We start from the raw sequence: 21,591 nt of genomic DNA on the forward strand, positions 1-21,591 counted from the left end.
TTAATATTTTCCTCATACTCTTTAATCATTTTCTTGACATTTTTACGCGGTGCTGGAATTGGTTGCTCCATAATTTTTTCCGTTCTCGGTGCTGGAAATGGTTTGTTTCGTTCGATTAATTGCTTATTCACATCTATTAATTGCTTCACTTGTTTTGTTAATGCAGCAATATTCTTACTTTGCTGAGAAATGATTTGAAATAATTCAGATTTTGATAATTTATCCATATTATATTGTATATATAATAACATCTCTTTAAGCCTTTTTCTAAAAAATTTTAAAAGAAAAAAGTAATCAAGTCACGTAACGAACCATTCACATTTAATATTAATGTAACGGCTCCACCTGAACCATATGATGATAATTTGATAGAAACGCCTATGATTTGGAAAAAAATCATTGATGCAATTTCTTTAACAAAATTGGTTTGACCTTGGGAAATTATTTGCGCAATTAAAAGCGGCGACTCCATCGTCGCTTCGCCTGACCCATATTTATTCAAATAACACCCAAGCGTCGAAATGACTCCTGATTCCATATGATGATTTTTTAAACGCACTTTTGTGGATATTTTAATATAGAATTCCAAAAAGTTTTCTTTTGAAAATGCCTTGAGGATATTTCGACTTGGAAAAATAATTGATTCTATTTTTTTAAAAAAATATCAACGCAAAAAAATTAACCATATTTTGGAAAAAGGCGCTGATCCCCTCATGTCCCATACTACTCCCCTCCCATATAGAATCAAATATAAGCTTGTTAATTTCTTTTATGAAAAGATCAGGGACTACAAGTACTGAAGTGTTGTATATTAGTTTTGACAAACCTAGAGTTCTTACTATTTTTATTCTGCCACGTAGGGTAAGTTTTCTTCTTTTCTAATTATGGAGTGTTTTTTCTAATATAGGGATTTTTTTCTCTGAAATTCTGCTTATTTGCCTCTTCGGAATTGTATGAAAAGAAAACGCCAAAGGCGCGAATAGATTCTTGTGGCCATCTGAAGTTAAATGGGGTTTCTTTTCTATTTCTCCAGGCACCTAGCCACGTGGCTTCTGTTTTGCTCGTATTGATTTCCAGCCCGGATACTCGTTTGAATTGACATAGTAGTTTCAATAATTGCAGGGGCGTAGCCAGGATTTCTAGGAGGGGGGTTCCAAATTGGTTTCAACGAAAACGGTTGGTCTAAAATCCTTACATCACGTACGTACAAGACTTCGGCGTTTACGCTGAGCGAGCGTGTTTATCTGTTCCTCGATCTTTATGTCTCGGTGGTAATTGATGTTCATCAACGCCAGCCCAGACTCTCGCTCGCTTGACATGGTCGACCTCAGGTATGTTTTTAACCTTCTAAATGTACTGAATGCGCGCTCACATTCAGCTGACGTTATCGGCAACGTGCACAAAATGAGGATCAAGGTGTGGATGTTAGGAAAGAACTCTCGATCGCATGCTGTGCAGTGTCTGAACTACACTGGTGGGAAGGTCGGCATCACTCAGTGCTGCACCACTTTCTCTTCCATCGCAGGAGCTCAACATCAACCACATGAGGAGAAGGAAGGTCGTTCTCATAAAACTCCAGCGCTGCTTCAATGTCAGGATTTCTGTCTCCGACGGCTACCAGCGCAGGGAGAAGATTAAAGAGGCTGGACAAGACAGCATCATTAGTAGGATTGAAGTATGTTTTCATCTCTGATTGTAGATGGTCTAGAAGGGGAATAGCAACTGCCCTCTTATAGTAATCAGATGAATCCTATTTTACTTTTGCTACATTGACTTCTTGGATGGAGGTCCTGTTTCCTCTGCTGGTTCGACGCTTCCTCTTTCGCTGCTTTGTCTTCGTTCTGTCTCTTCGGTTCTGGGATTGGAATTTCATCAATATAATCTATGTTAGGGCCGGAAAAATGTCTTGATTCGAATTCCTTACTCATTATCACATGATGTTTCCCTTTGCCTACCTTTCTGGTGAAAAGAATGCATCGATCTTTTGCAATCGGGACATTGTTACGAAAGCCACCAGCTTAAACACCACCAATGGATCGTCCACTAATTTCGCAGGCATTACTGCTGTGCACTCACGTGCATCTTGTTACACAGGAATCCCAGCTTCGCTCATGTCTCTGAAAATGCAAGTAAAACGCAAATAGATACCACAATGACGTTCACTGTACTTATTGTAAGCATAGAACAAAATGAAGAATTTCAGGAATCGAGAGTCCATTACACTCTTGCTAGGATAAAATCACTGTTAAAAATAGGAGATGGGGGGGGGGGGGGGTTCCTTGACTCGAGAGGGGGGTTCCGGAACCCCTGGAACCTCCCCTGGCTACGCCCCTGAATTGAGTCACGGAGTCTTCATCGCGTACAAAGACTGTGGTGTCGTCCGCGAATTGAGGAAGCTTTATTTCTTTTTCGCCAACAAGTATGCCTTTGATGGAATCATCACTTTTCAGCGCTCTTGCAAGAAAGCTATCCCGAAAATAAGGCCAGATAAGGGGCATCCTGACGCCTCGATGTAGCTGTAAAAAGGACGAAGCATGCCCATTGTTTAGTACACAGCTGGACACGTTGTGGTAAATTACTTTTATCCAGTTTTGAATGTCCGAACCAAAATTAAACAGTTTTAGTGCAGATAGTATGAAGCTCCATTTTATTGTGTCAAAAGCTTTACGGAAATCGATGAAAATTGCAATTCCAGGTGTGTTCGTGTTTTTTGTAAAAAGCATAATATATATATTTAACCAAGCCTAAAAGCGGAGCTCCAATTTTTTTCATAGCATTTATAAAATCTGCTTAGTGTATGAATGTAATAACCTTACCAGTTCCTCATCCTTTCTGCATGCAGTTATATTTTTAGTGCATATGCAGCAAACTGCCCAGACAATAACAATGCAATGCAGAGGGCAAATTTTTTTTTGAATGCTGATTTGTTACAATGGAGGCTGGCTGAACACGCCAGTTCTACATTCCGTTGGTTTCTTAATTTTGTGTCCAAAAACAACGACTTCTTTCAAGTTCTTTGGAGTTCGACTGTTTAAGCCGCGTTGTTTGTACCACAAATACATGGAAATCAAGTGCTGCAGCTAGAAAGGGAATTCCTAAACGTTAGTTTCCGTGTTTCTTACAGGAATCAGCAAAAGCTGGATTATTTGTGTCAAAGCTAAAAACTTGAATAGGATTGACATTTGTTCAGTTGAGAAACTGAAATCAGTCATGGCGACCATGCAAGTGCTTTCAACTCGCTACTTCTTCTTACAATTAGCAATTATCCTGCGAAATCGCGCGGAACAAGTATCGCCTGATACTTAGCCGACGAGGCCGTAGGCCGAGTTGGCTAAAATCAGGCGATATTCCGCAAGATTGAGCAGGATAATTGTTTTATTATTCAACACATTGATGACAAAGCACAGATTTATAGCAGAAAAGCTGAACTTTATTTGTCAAAAAAAAAAAAAAGAAACTTGTAACATTTTCCCGCGCGCGGACCGGCATGAATGAAAGTGGCAGCTTTGTTCAAGTTTGAATGAAATGGAGAGCGTTTTGCATCAAGCTCAGTGAAAAATTGAGTACTCGTCTTGTGCGCCAATCGCTCCGGCAAGATTTTCTACAAATTTCTAGCACCAAAAGCTAAAGCCAAGCAGTATTTGAAGCTGCGAAGGATTTGTTGTGTCAGCTGGGCCGAGCTGAAAGACTGGAAATGCTTTTCAACGATTTCTCGGGTGAGTGTTTCTTTGTTTACAACGCAAGCATCGCCTCATGTAACGGAATCCGGAATCCGGAATCCAGAGAAATTTTCATGTTGGAATCCGGAATCCAGGACATTTTTTATGTTGGAATCCGGAATCCAGTGAGCTGGAATCCGGAATCCACTAAAGTTTTGGAATCCGGAATCTACTTGTTTCGGAATCCACTTGGGTCGAATTTTTTTTGGTAGATTCTTCTATTTTTCTACCCAGTCAACTTTTAGCGGTCTACCTCTGACTCTTCTACTCTTGCGGCACTCGAAACACGTGTTCGAACTTGTCCACGCAGGACACACCCTTCCCCGGAGGGGATATTTTCCTCGTGACGTCAGCTTCAAAGCACATGCGACAAAAAAGATGCTCGAAGATTCGCTCGTTGACGCTTTCGAGTGCTTGCATCGGAAGTTTTTTTGAAGTGTATCAAGCCGAATCAAGTGGTTTTTAACTTCACTTTGGTTATGGGAAAGCACAAATCAAAGGATGACAGGTAAGTTTACAGAAGTTTAGCTTTAAGATATTTCGAGATATTGTTTATATGATTGATTGAGGCTGTAATAAGAAATACGTGTCGGATAAATGAAGACAAAAAGAATCCGAAAAGAAAATCCGTCCTCAAATCGAAATTAAAGTGACTTCTCGATCGATCTCGAGTCTGATTCTTGAGAGTATTTATTAAAACAGAGCAAAAAGTAGTTGAAGCCGAAATTAGAAGCAAAAACTTTAGAAGCTTGAATGACTTGTTGATACTTGAATTTCTCGACATTTCTGCAGAAGAAAAACTCTAGGGAACAGTTTTCTGTAGTTTTGGGGCTCCATTTTTCATTTTGATCCGTTGATATACGACTTTAAATCAGAAAAGTGAATCGTCGAAAAGGCAGATTAATTAAAAACTATTTCATTTTTATGGGCTTTTCGTTTTATTGCTTTTCTCGATGCATGTTTTCTTTCTTAAGAGTCCAAAAACTCAAAGCGCTAACGGATCTAAGGTCTTTGACATACTCAGAAAAACAATGCATGGTCGGTAAAACTCAAGTAAAACTCATGGTTAAAGAACAAGTATGTACGGTGCTTTGTTTGAATTTACTAGTAGAATAAAACACCATTTTGTCTACAATCACCCTTTTTTAGAGAAACCAGAAGCCCCGAATTCGGAAAAACAACCGTGAAATTGGCAATTGGTGCTGTTCCTTCGGTCGTGCGGTCGTTCGGTTGTGTCTGTTCACATCTTGTCCGGTTATTAAATTAGTCATTCAATGTCCTATGTGGCTCCGACTTTGTGTTCATTCTTCTTTCCGTTTGTCTGTCTCTTCCGTGCTTTCGTATGGATTCCGCCTTCTCCGCCAGTTCTACTGGTGGCACGGCTTACTCAAATCCTATCATGGGCTCATACATAAAATTTACCAATTAAAAGCTGTATTAAAACATTACGAAGAAGTTCCTTCATGTTTTCATACCCGTGGCTGTCTTGCTACAGAGAAAGACTTCTTCTTTCTCCGATCTGACACAAAAATCTTTGGTAGCGACATTATTCAAGTCTCATGCACGGGATGGGAGAGGTAAAGTGCTCTCCTTATGCCTAGTTTTGTGAGTTTTGACTAGGGACAATAAGCGGAAGCAAAAGCATACGATTTTAACTCGCTGAAAACAGGCCCGAAATACACACATAAGCATGATGGTTTGAACAGCCACCTTTTAATAAATGCATGTGACAGCTTACGCGAAAGAGACCAAGAAGGATTGTTATATTATTAGATGTAATAGTCCTTTCTGGTTATGCTTTGCATATGTGGTTTTCCCTAGCATAAGAGGAACATAATCATAATAGGAAGCATAACAAAAAGGGAAATTTTGGATTTTTATAAGCTTTTATACTTATGCTTATATGCCCGCTTTGACAATGACATAGCGATGTTATGCATATACTTGTGCATATTTCGCTAGTGAAACGAACCAAGCTTTAATATAATAAGCAATCATTCGCAACCATGCTTAATGAAAGACTCAAAAGCAAAACCCTTTCAAAAAGCGCCGCTCATCAGATCTTTACTGTAACGCTCAAGAGGACGATGAGTAGAACTTTTTAAATTTAGTTAACGCACTTCCTAAGAATCAAATGACAAAAGATTTCTCATTTTTGTGACGTGCATTAATTTCTAAGGGAAATCATTTTCCTAATAAACTAAGGGAACGAACGTTTAGATTTATAGCTTGTGCATCATTTGAACTTTCCATTGATGCCACTGATTTATGCAGAAATGTACGTAATATATTGTAACTAAGTTTGAACATTAGCCGTCAATATTTGTTGTTCGATATTTGTTGATCATGTAAATGGTATAGGAATTGCCAGTAAATACTACATGTGACGTTGTTCGATATTTTTTGATCATGTAAATGGTATATAGGAATTGCCAGAATACTACATGTGACGTTGTTCGATATTTGTTGATCATGTAAATGGTATATAGGAATTGCCAGAATGACGTTTTCGAAATGGTTTGTTCTATGAGAGGGTATCGGTGTTTTTTCCCAACGGAATCATGACTTATTGCTGTTTATTGTTCCACTACCATATGGGATAAAGATATGTGTTTTGTTTAAATTATGACACTAGAGCTGAAAATACAATTAGAACCAAGGACGCCGTAATCTGGATTGCAAATTATTGGAATCCGGAATCCAGTGAATCCAGAGGGTTGGGATCCGAAATCCAAAGGTATGGAATCCGGAATCCAATACCTCAGTGGATTCCGTTACATGGGGCGACAAGCAATTTCACGATCTTTCCTCAGTGTTTTGACAAACGCATCTACTGCCTTGTTGCTTGCAAGAACTCTGGATCTTTTATGAAACTAAACGGTTTTTCAAGCGGCTCTAGATCTGATGTTTCTGAGAACAATTACTTTGTACGAGTTCCGTCTATCTTTTTGTCTGTCAGATAGCTAAAATTTCTCGAGGCACTTCAGTGCGAGCTCGGATTTTCTCAGGTGGTTTTCCCCATCTCTTCAAGACGAGTCGAGATCTCTGTTTAACGGTTGCGAGAACCAATCTAAGGAAATACATGTACTGGAAGAAAGAATTTTCGTTTACAAATGATTTGTAAACGGCCGTCGAATTACTCGTCATGATAATATTTTTTTGTGTAAGAGCAAGTTACCGGCCCGGGGGAAAATGTTTGGAAATTCAAAACTGTGTCAATTCTGCTCCTATAGTAATAATTCTAGTCTCGTCAACCAAATGAAAAATACGGGAAAATAGTGTTTGGTGTATGGTAGAATTATTTCAGAGCTTTTAAACTTGTATCTGTTTGCAAACGCATGAGAGCCGTGTGGTGTGAATGAAAAAAAACACACGGCCACGAAACAATATTGTACAAAAATTATTTTCTAAACGAATATCAATGGTATCGAGAATTTAATAAACGATAAAAGCATCTGCGTAAAGCTTTAAACCCGTAACATAAATAAAATTATCGATTGTTGCCTGGAAGAAAGCATTTTCGTTTACAAATGATCTGTAAACGGCCGTCGGAATCACGTAAACATGACATTTTCTGCGAGAGCAAGTTAGCTCCCGGGGAAAAATGTTTGGAAATCCAAAACTGTGTCAATTCTGGTCCTATAGTAATAATTCTAGTCTCTAAATAAACGTTAACAAATGGAGAATACGGGAAAATAGTCTTTGGTGTTTGGTAGAATTATTTCAGAGCTTTTAAACTTGTGTGTGTTTACGAACACATGAATGCCGTAAGGTGCGAATGAAAAAAAACACGGCCACGAAACAAAATGTTCAAAAATTAATTTCAACACGAATATCGATGGTATCGAGAATTTAATAAACGATTAAAATATCTGTGTAAACTTTGAAACGCGTAACATAAAGGAAAGTTATCGATTTTTTTTCCGGGAAGAAACCTTTTTGGTTTACAAATGATCTGTTGAAACGGCCGTCGTAATCACGTAAACATGGTATTTTTTGCGAGAGTAAGTAAGCTCCCGGCGAAAAATTATTGGATATTAAAAACTGTGTCAATTCTGCTCTTAATTAGTAATAATTCTACTCTCTAAGCTTAAGAAAAGGAGAATACCGAAACGTACTCTTTGGTGTTTGGTAGAATTATTTCAGAGCTTTGAAACTTGTGTTTGTTTACAAACACATTTATAAGCTTAAGGGCCGTGCGCTGCAAACGAAAAAACACACGGCCACGAAACAAATTTTTCAAAATTAACTTCTCGAATATTGCTGGTATCGAAAGCGATTAAAGTGTCTATGTAAAGCTATTTTAGAGTTCTAAAAGTTACCATAACTGATCACGAACGGGTGATATAGGCAAATGTGAGGCTTCTTTAAACTTGAGCTTACTTTTCTTTTCCGGTCGGCCTGCTCTAACTTGCTATCCGTCGCTCTCTTCCACGTTCAACTTTGCTTGATCGTCTCCGCGTTTTTGTTTTCTTTTTGTCTCTCTTTCTCTTCTTTCCACGTTTGTCAACATATCCAACAAATACGTATAAATTGTCTTTGTGTTTTTTGTTCTTTAGCTTTTCTGTTGTAAACGCACCTCGCCATGCAACTTCCCGCCAAACAAACACAGGCGCATCAGCATTGTGGATTGCGTGCGGACGGTCGGACGGTCGGATGGACAGAAATGACGTCATATCCAAACCAAAATTTCTCGCATTCACGGGTTACCAAATTCTCTTAGCTATGGGGCTCCGCTGCGCGCGCGAAAGCTCCGCTAACATCTTGGATTAGCCTGATATTTTCACCCATATAGCGGTAAATTTATCTTCATATCTTTTTTTCTTAAGTTATGGACACACAATCTTTATTACATTTATTTATTTTGTTTCGCTGCAACAAATGCTGTACAACATGGCATGGCAGAACATGGCTTTTCAGGAAACAACTGCTGAAAAGAGTGAAGTTTGAGTGAGTAATGAGCCAAATCGTTCGGTAGTAATCAAAGGTTCCTGCAAGCCAACTCGTGAATGCAGACGTAAATAGTGGCAAGGTATAAAGCATTGTTTGCATTGTGCTTGGTTGGCCCAGGACTCAAAAGATAAGCCATTTTATTTATGGCATTTTATTCCGCATCCTAGGCCACTTCAAGTGGATTTTTAGCCGTTGCCCTCAGCAGTATTGAGCTCCCTGAATAGTTTTGTATTTTTTAAGAAAGTTTCAACTTTGAAAATTGTTTGGAGCCTTTGTAATGGTTGGCTTTTTTAAAAGCCAAATAAAACATAAAAATTTCTCTGCAATCGAACCCGGAACCGTTTGGTTCTAAATCAGCGAACTACGCCACTGGACAATATTGCCCGCGACTCCTGAAGGAGAGATTAAGTTTTGCATTTATAAGTTGTTGAGGGTTTTGAATTATCTGGCACCTGTGGTGCTACGATTTTAACGGTCAAATTACTTCGAACCACCAAAAAAGAATACGCGAATGAGCGGGGATGACCGTCAGACATTTCTCCATCATATTTTCTGTTTCCATTTTGCGCTTCTTTCAGTCACCAAAACAAGAAGTTGCCCCTTAGTTTCGGTCAATGGAAGGAGTTAGCAGACAACACAACTACTAGTGTTTTCTTTTAAGAATAAGTTATTCGTTGAGTTGATTTTACGTCCTTGTTTTTTGTCCCGTAATGGAGGCTAATGCTGAATACATGCACCGTACGTTGACTCATGTATAATTTATGATTTTAATTAAATTCCGATTAAATAAATACAAAGTTTACAGCTGATCGAACGAGCGAGTTAAATTCAGCTCACATTACGATAACTCGTTCATTGCGCATGCGCGCATTCACGAGTTAAAAATAACTAGGTTGAATAGTGAATTTCTGAAGTTGCCGTACCCATGTATACATATGTGCGATGTATATATAGAGGGCTTTGTGAGCATAGCCTTAACTGAAAGCGTCTATCGGTGACAATACAACGCAGCTTTTTGTAGGGACTACATATTTTAAAAGGAAGAACGAAAATGGAGGAATTATGTCTAAGGGCGTATTAAGGAAGAGGGGTGGGTGACTTGTATAGTGAAATTTCTCGGTACAAAGCTACAATAAGTAGGTGCCGCATTTAAAATATACGTAACATAAAAATTTGAAAATGCAAACATTGTTAAAATATTTATTATTTTCATTGTTGACTGTTCATTGAAGTTGTAAGTGGGCTGTTATATTATCAAAAGAAAGGTATAGTCGCACTACTAACCCAAGAGGCCCACACGGCGGACAACCTGGTTTCTGTAGGATGGAAATTACGCAACTAGGGATATTGCTACAGTCCCTCGATGGGAGCTCGTCCATCGCAGGATCACCCCCCCCCCCCCCCCCAGCCGTATGCTGTCAGTACCCATTTATACACCTGGGTAAAAAGAGAAAATAAAGAAATATAGTACACTTTAAAACGTAACTCTGCGTTGTATCAGTCTCTGCTTCTCTTATCATTTGTAAAAAGAGACAGTGTGGAGCAAAGTTTCTTGTTTAAGAAAACAATACTGTAATCTCGGAGTAGTCAATCAATAAAAATCGGTATTGATCCATCAATCGATAAATCGATAAAATTCATTAAATCTGATTTGATTAATATCGATTGTATCGATCAAGCGGTAGAAATCGATTACACATTCGTTTCATTCATCGATTTATCTTGATTTTTACAGATTTCATCGATTTATATCGGAAGATTTTTTTGTGCCAGTGACATCAGCTCATCATTGGAATTTGTGAAGAAATGACAATTGACTTCATGCAAATAGTACGTTTTTTGACCAACGAGTTGAAAATATCACGAGTGTTCAGTTTCTGATGATGGCTGATAACGCCCAGGTTTGTACGATTTCCCCCGGTTTCTGTCGTTTTCAAACCATACTGCAACATCAGTGCAACGAAAATGATGCGTGTTACTAATGCGCCAAGTAATAATGTGTGCACTGTTTAGGCTTCTCACCATTCGAAGTAGAAAACAAGGAAAGCATTAGTGTCTCGCTTTTTGATGAGATACTGCTTCCGCGCTATTTATCAGCAAATTGATAAATTCGGGAAAATCGTCGCTTAAGTGCGCGGGTTTCACTTATTATTACAAAGGGAAATTATTTACATAATTACGTTTAGGACACTGAAAAGCAAACGCAGAAAAAAAACTCTTTTTCTTCCATGTCGAGGGTCTGAGCTTTACGTTTGATGTCAAATGACAACATCGTTGGACTTCCGTTATATTCTGCCGGTTAAAATCGATTTGACACACCAAATTGATTTACCAATTTTCACCGATATTCATTATCAATCAGTAAAAAACACTTTATCGATACCGATTTTAATGGTTGCCTACGCCGGGAACCACTGCGCTAACCACTGCACCACCGCGCCTCCTGACTTTTAAAATGTACGTTAGCTTAAATGAGCTGCACCGTGAATTTCCAAATGTCTCTGAAAAATTGGACAGCAAACCGAGAAAAAAAAAAAAAGTTTTCACTGACAATTCTTAAAACCATCTTTGCGAAGAAATACAGCTGAGAGCATCACCAACTCTTGTATGGACTTAAGGGTACCCCTATAATCCTGGGTTTGGAAAATCAGTTTTTCTTTTATACGGCCAGATTTGGAGATAAGAATTCCATCTGACATTTGCGTAAAAAAAATAAACTCGATAAAAAAAATTTGAAAAGTGCACGAGTTACTGCGGAAAAGTATTTTTTAAAGAAAGTTTTTATGCAATCAGAGGTGTCGTGATCTCATATATGCGTGGCTCCCTTGGGGAATTTTTGCTGAAAACAACTTCATTGGAGAGATCTTATTGCATGTTACATACCTTTGGAAAATTCTTATGTGGTCGTTGCGTTATCGATACACATGGAAAACGCCAAAGCGAAAAAAGTCCTTGAACAAAAAAGAGAAGGAAACCATGACCGAAGAAAGAAAAAGAACAGGGCTTTTACCTTTGATAGAAAAACAAGAAAACAACAACAAAAAGCCGGAACTCCGGATAACTCGAATGAGAAGTCGTTTCCATTGGATTTGCTTCCCTCAAACACTATAATTTTATCCCCCTCCCCTGATCGCCCGATTTCTCGAACGCTTGATAACTAGAACCTCCCGCAAATTTGATCTAATTCTTGGCTCACTTGGGTGCAACTGACTCTCGAAGACTCGAACCTATGAAGTGATAGAAATCAGTCAGATGTTGATCTTTGTTACTTTTGATGCGGAGTCTCTAACTGATACGACAAGGAATACTGGCGGAGTTCAGGAAATCTACAGCAGAATATATTGGAGAAGAAATGAACGAGGATAGCGTTGAGATTTTGGATGAACCTCCGAAACCATCATCAAAATGTGAACTGCGCCGCGCAATTTGGTTGCTCAACAGATTAAAGCTGGTGACACCTGGTTGGATATTTGCTGATCAACAAATGTTGAACCGTGTGTCATGTAGTGTTGAAGGTTGAAATAGCCCGTTCAACTTGTTGAACGTTGTTGAACGCAGTTGAACTAAATAGAGATGAGTTCTATTCCATCCGACAAGTTGCCACTTGTTGAACGGCGCTAACCAATCGTTTTCCAGTCCTCCCCAGCTGGTGACACACGGTTCAACATCGTGCAACATTTTGTTGCTCAACAAATGTTGCACGATGTTGAACCGTACGTCACCAGCTTAAAGGAAACCACCACTCTTGGAATAAATAAACGTTTAATTTTTAAAAATACAATCTTATTTCGAATTTCGTTGGAAAACATAGTAACAACATTTCTGTGTCGGACAAAACGGGGGTTGATTTTTGCCTATTTTGGCTTTAAATTTTCCTGGCGCCACCATGTTGAATTTTATGACGTAACAGGGTTGCCCAATAAAATTGTTTCACACAAAAGAACTACTGCTTACTGCCAATAGCGACAACCGTATGACGTCATAAAATCCAAAATGGCGGCGCCTCGGAGATTTAAAAGCGAAAACAGGCGATAATGATATCTAATTTTTAGCACACTTGAATGTTAATTATACTTTTCAACTAAAATTTAGAATTAAGACATTAAATCCAACAATTTAACTTCAATTTGTTGTCAGAGTGGAGGCTCCCTTTAAGCTTTTCTCGCACATGTTAAAGACGTTCATGAACAACTTATCCACCTCAGTCGCTTTTCAACCTCTGCTATTTTAAAAAAGTGTAAATTCGGAAAATGAAGATAAGACTCTGGAAAGGAAGGGAGAATTACCGAAAGATGCAGAGGTAAATATAAAACGGTGAGAAACTTCCGACATATTAATTAGTTTTAATTTTTGGGAACGAACGTACTATATAATTTTGTGTAATGTAGTCATTGTATCGTTAAAAGACCGATCACTGAATGGAAGTTAATAAAAGCAGTTACCTAAAGATAGTTGTTTGCACGTGTAAGAAGCCATATTTTGCTTTTTTTCTTATTTTCCAAAAGGTAAATCATGTCAATTGACACTGACTTTACACTGTAATTAGTGCGTTAGGTTGTTCAGCCACATGATTACTAATTCTTTTAATACCTTATCCCAAATCGTGGAAGAAATCAAAGTAATTCTTCCAATTCTATTCTTCTTCAGCTTTCAATCTTGCTAAAGTTGCTATTTTGGTTTTATCCAAGTGAACGTAGATATAGAAATACATCAAGCGTTTGCGATGATTGTCGTATGCATTAGCAAACTTTCAGTGTTTACATTTGTTCTGGCGAATCGATCTTATCGCTTACAGTGGGCCCCGAATGAAATTCATTGCGAAGCTGATGAAGCCTTCTCTATTCCAGTATTTAGAAATGCTTGTGAAGTCCGCGCTTTGGTTTAATCGTTCGAGAGCCTGTGCAGTTCATCATTTGAAAATGCTCAAAATCCTTTGTTGTTTTCGCGGTGGAGTGATATTTGGGCTATTTTATTTTATTTTGAACTCCACAACTATCGAAGAGAGAGAGAGAGAGAGAGAGAGAGAGAGAGAGAGAGAGAGAGAGAGACGTAAAAAATCGCCAAATTTGCCAAAAGTTTATGACATAATGAGTGATCGAGCGAGCGACTGAATTCGCCTCACATTACGATAACTAGATCATTACGCATGAGCACATTCACGAGTTAAAAACGAGGGGCAGCCGAGTTTTTTACAACGACTTCGAGGTGTTTGGATATCTGATTAAACATTCTTTCCGATTGTGTAATATGGCTTCTCAAATGATCAATAATTCTTGGAGAAATTCAAGGCTAAAGTTGGCAAAATTTTATAGTAATTAGGAAAACATATCCAAACCACGGTCACAGTAGTGATTTTCATTGTTTTCTCTTGATAAATTATTAATGAGTTTGAGAAAACTACATCAAACATTGTGACTGCCTTCGCACATCAAACGTATAACATCCGAAGGAGTTTCGACAAGCAAGACTGATTGTTATTCGTAAGATAAAACTTTTTACTTAAGATAACAACTCAGACGGCCTTCCACACAAGTGGATGATGAAGGATTACAGGGATAAAGACCAAACAAAATCACACTCGTGATGAGAACGAAAACATGGCGGCTACGAGCCAGGATGAGCGGTCACCAAGCAAATTGGTGACATGCATCCGCTGACCTTACAAAACTATTACTGCAGTACCGCTGTAGTAACATGGCTCCTCAACTGCATCCGTGCATTTACAAACAACAATAAACTTAAAGGTTTAAACTTCAATAAACTAGTAGTTAAATGCTCCGCAAACAGTAGTGTCTCGAAAATTCACATAACTGCTCCGCAGCAGTTACTGAAATGATCAACAAGTTAATAAATTTAACGTTCAACTGCAATGTTCACTGTCATAATCATGTCGCTCTTCAAGTGTTCTTCGTTGGCTCCTCGATGGGGACTTCCCTGGTCTCCCGGTGAAGGACATCCTCCTCGACCACCTCACCTGCCGTCAACAGTAGAACAAGCTTATGTATAGGTCTGTCTAGATATGACGGCGGGCTTTGGCGTTTGCCACGATCATCCAAATCTCCGTCTGCCATCAGGAACCTGACCTTTCTGACGAAACCATCTTCACTAGGGTAAGTCTGCACTACTCTGCCGAGCGGCCACTTGTTACGGGTTCCCTCATTCTCTTTGGAAATTACTACGTCACCAACAGTAGATTTCTCTTTGGCTGAACCCACTTCCGTCGGACTTGTAACGATTGAAGATACTCTTTGCGCCATCTTAGCCAAAATTCGTTCGCGAAATACTGCACCCTTCTCCAACGCCTGCGACAATACACATCCGCTCGTTGAAATTCTCCTGGTGGTGGTAGCACTCGTTTTGGCTTCATAGTGAGGAGGTGGTTTGGTGTTAACGGCTCTGGTGCATCTGCATTACATAGGTAGTCAACACTGAGAGGTCTTGAGTTGATAATGCACTCGACTTCCGTCATAAATGTGCGCAAAGTTTCATCATCGAGTTGGCTCCCAGCCTTCAACAACAGTGGTTCCAATGCATTGCGTACACTGCGAATCAACCTTTCCTAGGTTCCTCCCATGTGGCTAGAGTGGGGCACGTTCATTTTGAATGGGATCCACTCGCATCCATTCCTTAGCAAATACTCTTGAACGTGATCTTGGTCCATCTCAGATAAAGCTGACTTCAATTCATTCCGTGCACCAACGAAATTTGTCCCTTGGTCAGACCTCAGCTGCCTGACAGCGCCTCTCCGATTCATGAAACGACTCAGCGCATTGATAAAGGAAGAACTGTCCAGTGAATTGGCAGTCTCAAGATGAACACTTCTTGACCCCATGCACGTGAACAATACTCCATAACGTTTAACGTCACTCCTTCTTTCTTTGACAATGAACGGTCCGAAGAAATCAACTGCACAATAGGAAAATGGAGGTGCTGGTTCGAGTCTGTCCACAGGAAGACAAGCCATCTTCTGCTGCTCTGTGGGTCTACGTAGCCGTCTACAGGTTACACAGCTTGATATGAATCTTGACACTCCCGAAGATCCACTGATCAACCAATAGCCATTCTGGCGCAGCTCGTTATGCGTCATCCCGCGACCCATTTGGTTCACTTTCAAGTGGTGATGTTGAATCAACAGTTCAGTCAAATGACCTTTTCGCGGAATAATGACTGGATGCTTCATATCAACTGGTAAATTTGCTCTTCTGATACGTCCTCCAACACGAATCAGACCATCTTGGTCCACAAAGGGATCCAGTTTGTACAGCGAACTGGACTTTCGCAATGCTTGATTTCTTCTTCTAGCTTGACCTCTGTTTGTTTCTCCGTCAGTCACATTCAGGTTGCAGAGAATTTGAAGTTCTTCATAGAAATGTTCGTACTGCAAACACCGGATGATGGTCTTCTCTGCTCCTTGAAGCTCTGACAGTGCAACCTTTTGCACAGATTTCTCAGCATCTGCCCCTGATCTTGTCACTGGTTTCCTGGGCTTCTTCACTTCTCTTCTTTGAAACTTGGACTTCAGTCGTAAACATAGCGCTATGACCTTCATAGCTTGGTACCAGCTGGATACACCATCCAGTCTGCTCGTCTCGAAGTGATCAGGAAAGGGAACAACACTCTTGACTTCCGTAATCAATACGGACACTTTCTTCACCTCCGGGTCGGACTCTTGAAGGGGAGACACCTCCACATTTTCAGGTTTACAGGGTCCGCTCTTCCATAGAAATTCAGGACCGGTTAACCAACGCGAACCTTCTACCAGCTGCTTTGCTGTGAGTCCTCGTGACGCGTAATCCGCTGGGTTGTTGCTTGTGTCAACATAGAACCACGAGTTAGGATCAGTTAGGTCACGGATCTGCTGCACCCTGTTAGCGACATAAACGTGAAATCTCTTAGCTTCATTGTTAATGTATCCGAGAACTACTCGGCTGTCTGTCCAGAAGAACTCTTTGATCTCTGGGTACTCCAACTCTCTTCTCACAAACTCACTTATTCTTGCTGAGGTGGTAGCAGCTGCTAACTCCAGCCTTGGGATGGTCTTGTGCTTTAGAGGCGTTACCCGTGCCTTTCCGACAACGAAAGAGCAATGAACTTGGTCATGTTCGTTAATCAGTCTAAGATAAGAGCACTGACCGTAGCCCTCCATTGAAGCATCTGAAAAGTAGTGCATCTCCACAGCTTTCACGGAGCCAAAGTTATTCGGTTTGAAACATCGCTGTATCTCCAGCTTCTCCAACTCTACGACTTCTTGTCGCCACTTTTCCCACTGTGGGTGTAGATACTCAGGGACAGGGCTATCCCAGTCTAACTTATCTTTGCACATCTGCTGGAGTATCTGCTTTCCTTTGAGTGTGGCAGGGGCTATGTAACCGTTAGGATCATAGATAGAACCAATAGTCGACAAGACAGCTCGCCGAGTTAAAGGGCGATCACGAAAGTCAATACGGAACCGAAAACTATCGTTCTCAACACACCACGTCACACCCAGGGCTCTCTCAATAGGCAAAGGATCTACGGCTAAGTTCAGTTCCTTGATTCCCTTTGCATGGTCATCAACCGGAATAGCCTCAAGAACTTCTTTCTTGTTTGACACTATCTTGTGTAATCTGAGCCCTGCTTTGTCACAGATGGCTTGGCTGGCTTTGATCAATTGGATGGCTTCAGGAACTGTTGAAACGGACTTCAACCCATCATCTACGTAGAAGTCCCTGCGTATAAACGCAGCTGCATCCACACCAAACTCTTCTTCACCATCGTCAGCTGCTCGCCTAAGCCCGAAGTTCGCACAACCTGGGGAACTACTGGCTCCGAACAGGTGAACTTTCATACGGTACTCAACTACTTCATTTGACGGGTCCCCATCCCGCCACCACAAGAAACGCAACAGGTCTCTGTGCTCTTCAGCAACTACGAACTGGTGGAACATGCTCTTGATGTCCGTCATAAATGCAACGCTTTCCTGGCGGAAACGACACAGGATTCCTAACAGATCGTTCATAAAGTCAGGGCCTTGTAGCAAGTTGTCGTTGAGGCTGACTCCGTTAAACTGGGCTGAACAATCAAACACCACTCTGATCTGTCCTGGTTTCTTTGGGTGGTAGACTCCTGTATGTGGGACATAATTGACTTTACCATCTTGTACTTCAAGACGATCTACAGGAACTCTTTCTGCACATTGAGAAATTAAGTCCTTCATAAAGATCTGGTAGTCTGCAAAGAACTTCGGATTCTTCTTGAATCTGGCATTCAGCTGGTTCCACCTCTTTACAGCAAGCTGGCGATTGTTGGGTAGACACACATTGTTTGACTTCAATGGAAGGGGCATTTCATAATGTCCATCTGGTCGTTTCTTCACTCCGTTCTCTAGAATCCTTAGGAATCTCTCATCTTCTATGGAATAAGGTTTGTTCTTAGTACTTGTCTCAACAAAGTCAGTTTCTAGCACATGTAGAACCTTCTCCGGGTCAACAATCTCTTTGGCCTTCGTAGTGAACGCAAAGCGGCTATGGACTTCTGAAGCTGTAATTCTATTGCACACACCCCTGTCTCTGTCTTCCTCATCACGTGGCTTGCAGACTCTTCCGATCACTCCCCAGCCAAGTACGGTTCTTTGGGCATACGGCTCATCATCTTCACCGGCAACTATTTCTCTTGGTCGGATAGCTCTCGGACAGTTGTCAGGATAGAAATCTCTGCGTCTGGATGGTACGGTGTCAACTTATCGGCAATGGGCTTCAAATGTTGCCATTCTCTGGCCACTTCAGGTTTGGGAATCTGCGATCGATTGGCTGAAACAAGTTCTCGGGTGAAGGCCACTGGCATTTTTACAACACACTCCCTGTGATAATCCAAAACTTCTAGCCCAGTGATCTTGCTGGTTTGAACGTGTGCATTCTGCTCTTGCATTGTTGTCAACAGAAGTTCAGTTGACGGGCCTTGTAGATTTAACCGTTCACAAAGAGTTTGAGACACAAAACTGACATTTGAATGGTCATCGAGAACTGCATACTGCAACACTTCCTTGTCTGGCTCTCCCACTGGCCTGACCCACACTGGTACAATCATGGTGTGATCAAATCCACTGCTTTGATCAGGAAGTAAACATACACTCATACAATTAGAGACGGCAACACTGTCTTGTGTTTGTTCCTTGTGAAGGCATGTGGGATGCATTCCTGAGCATGTTCTGCATTTCAATCTCTTTCGGCAGTTCGCTACCTGATGACTGTTACTGGCTGCACAGCCCATACATAAACGTTCACGGAAGAAGAAATCTCTCCTTTCACTGAAAGGTCTTCTGCAAAAATCACTGCAGTCATCTAACTTGTGCACTGCACCACAGAAGAGACACTTATTCACATTGGCTGGACCTGGGCGACTTGATTTACTAGAACTACTAGAATCTGCTTCACGGTTGCTATGGCCCGAGACTGATGTGGCAAGGGAACTACCCCTGTTCCTATCTGGCTTCTGTCTGCTGTTAAAACTTGGACTGCTAGATGTAGACAGGCTTTCCAACTCTGGAATGTTCGCCTTATCTGCTGTATCTCTGATGAAACCCGCAAACTTGAGAAAGGTAGGGTAACTAGCTTCTCCATGGGTGTGTCTCCAATGATTAACTGCATCCCTCCACTTAGTCTCTAAGTAGTAGGGAAGTTTAGCACATAGCTTCACATTTTCTTTCGCATAATCCAGTACAGAAAGTGCTGGAATGTTTTCCTTGGCAGCTAAGACTTTATCAAGAAGGTCAGAATATTCTCTCAGAGCAACAGCGTCCTTAGGACCTATCTTGGGCCATTTATCTAACTTGTTGATGAAGGCTGAGCTAACAACATTGCAATTTCCATATCTTTCCTGCAGTACGGACTTGGCTTTCTGGTAAGCATCTTCTGTTCCGATCAGAAGATAGTGCTCCACAACTTGTTTTGGCTTTCCTGATACATACTGATTCAACATATTCAACTTGATGTCTGCTTCTAAAGGTCTCGAGTCGATCAGAGCATTGAAGGCACTTTTCCAAACTGGGTATTGCAGGGGGTCACCGCTGAAAATTGGAATGGTAATCTTTGGAAGCTGTCCAGAGACAAACAATTGTTTGCTCACAGTACTTTGTTCTAAGTTAGCTACAGTTAACTTGTCCATACATTTTTCCAGTGATGATGCTACCTTTTCCCACCCTTCACTGAAGGAGTTTGCTTGACCTTGGGGATGAACAGACTGGTAGCTTGAAGGCGATGCAACAACTGCTGACATAATTGGTGATGGACCACTAAAAGGGATAGTTACAGGAGGATCACCTCTTGTTGGTGTGACAGTTTGAGAACTAGGCACTTCTCCTTGAGTGGGAAGGCTATGTCTATGTTCAAAATGACGAACAGTAAATACTGAGTTTGTTACAGCTGCTGGAGAGAACGATGGAGCTGATGCCCGCAAACTACATGTGGTTGACTTAGGTGTGGATGTAGTTGTTAAAACTGGCGCTAGAGAAACTTGGGCATAGGACTGAACTGACGTGGAGACCACATTAGCACTGGTAGGTACTGGAAGAGATTGTAAGAACCTTTTAACTCCTTCGCCCTTACTATCAGAAGGAAGAGTAGCTAAGTCTTCATCCTGAAGCGAGGGTGTTTGCTCCTTTTCAATCTCTTCGCATACACTTAACTTGGCTCTGCTTAGTTCAAGCTCCATCTTCAGTCTGAGCTCTTCTAGTTTTTGTTCCTGCATTAACTTCTCTAGTTTTAGAGCTTTTTCTTGCTCCACAAAGGCTAACTTAACCTTCAAGGCCGCTTCTTCCTGTTGTATCTTGTACTTATCTACCTTGGTTGAAAGTACAGTATCCACATTTGATTTATTGGTTTTGGTCAATTTACTCTTCTTGGAACCCTTAGAATTGACAGAACCAGACTCCAGAACTGTTTGTTCCAAGTATCTAATTTCATCCCTCACATCCCTTTCAAAACTAGACCACTCACCACAAACTTGCTCCCAGATGTCCCTGACATTCGCTAACTCCTCGTCTTGAACAATTTCTCTGATTTCGTTATACGCATCCGTGAATTCACTCCACAGTACTTGAGCTCTACTAAATTCCTGCTTCCAAGTTGATAATTCATTACACTGTCCTCGAAGCAACGGCGTATTCCTTAGTGTTCCTGTAAACGTAGACCTTTTAGACTTGAACGATTTAACTTTGATTTCGGTTTGATAGTGCCGACCCTTTTCAGTTAGCTTCCTGCTGCGAACTTCAACCATTTGCTCACCATTTTCCTGTTCACTAAAAGACTCAACTTCGGCAGCCTTCGTTAACTCCGTAAGTTCAACAATAAAACGCGGTGAATTCTCGCAAACGTCTTCTTTAGCATCCATTACAAAGTTGTCGCTGCCAGCAACAAAGTCATCACGGTAGAATTAACCTCACTAAGAACCACAACTTGACTTGTTATTTCAACCGCATCCTTCGTGAGTTGTTATTGTGACTGCCTTCGCACATCAAACGTATAACATCCGAAGGACTTTCGACAAGCAAGACTGATTTTTATTCGTAAGATAAAACTTTTTACATAAGATAACAACTCAGACGGCCTTCCACACAAGTGGATGATGAAGGATTACACGGATAAAGACCAAACAAAATCACACTCGTGATGAGAACGAAAACATGGCGGCTACGAGCCAGGATGAGCGGTCACCAAGCAAATTGGTGACATGCATCCGCTGACCTTACAAAACTATTACTGCAGTACCGCTGTAGTAACAAACATCACATCATATGTTTGTTACTTACCAAGATGCGGAAAATTTAATCTGCAAGTCAACTAATGAAGATTTTATATTTGTTACTTTCATTCTTGGCCCACCAAGCCATACTGTTAATTAAGTCATAATCAAAGATTAGGGAGTGCGTTCGATAATCTTAATC

The 21,591-nt window shown here is 40.7% G+C and overlaps 2 protein-coding genes across 2 annotated transcripts in view; one reads left to right on the top strand and one right to left on the bottom strand.

The window, feature by feature from the left end:
• The window catches only part of LOC146465159 (uncharacterized), a 166,075-nt gene that overhangs the window by 103,443 nt on the left and 41,041 nt on the right, over positions 1-21,591 (top strand). The window lies entirely within an intron of this gene.
• Positions 14,883-21,038, bottom strand: LOC146465165 (uncharacterized). Its single transcript, XM_085128796.1, has 3 exons — positions 18,508-21,038; positions 16,297-18,370; positions 14,883-16,260 (listed from the first exon to the last, which is right to left on the bottom strand). Exons 1-3 carry the CDS (start codon positions 21,036-21,038, stop codon positions 15,232-15,234), a joined length of 5,634 nt encoding a protein of 1,877 aa, XP_084984922.1. The 3' UTR covers positions 14,883-15,231.

Source organism: Pavona decussata, unplaced genomic scaffold, assembly GCF_977016875.1.
Source record: "Pavona decussata unplaced genomic scaffold, jaPavDecu1.1 SCAFFOLD_156, whole genome shotgun sequence".
Classification (NCBI taxonomy): domain Eukaryota; kingdom Metazoa; phylum Cnidaria; class Anthozoa; order Scleractinia; family Agariciidae; genus Pavona; species Pavona decussata.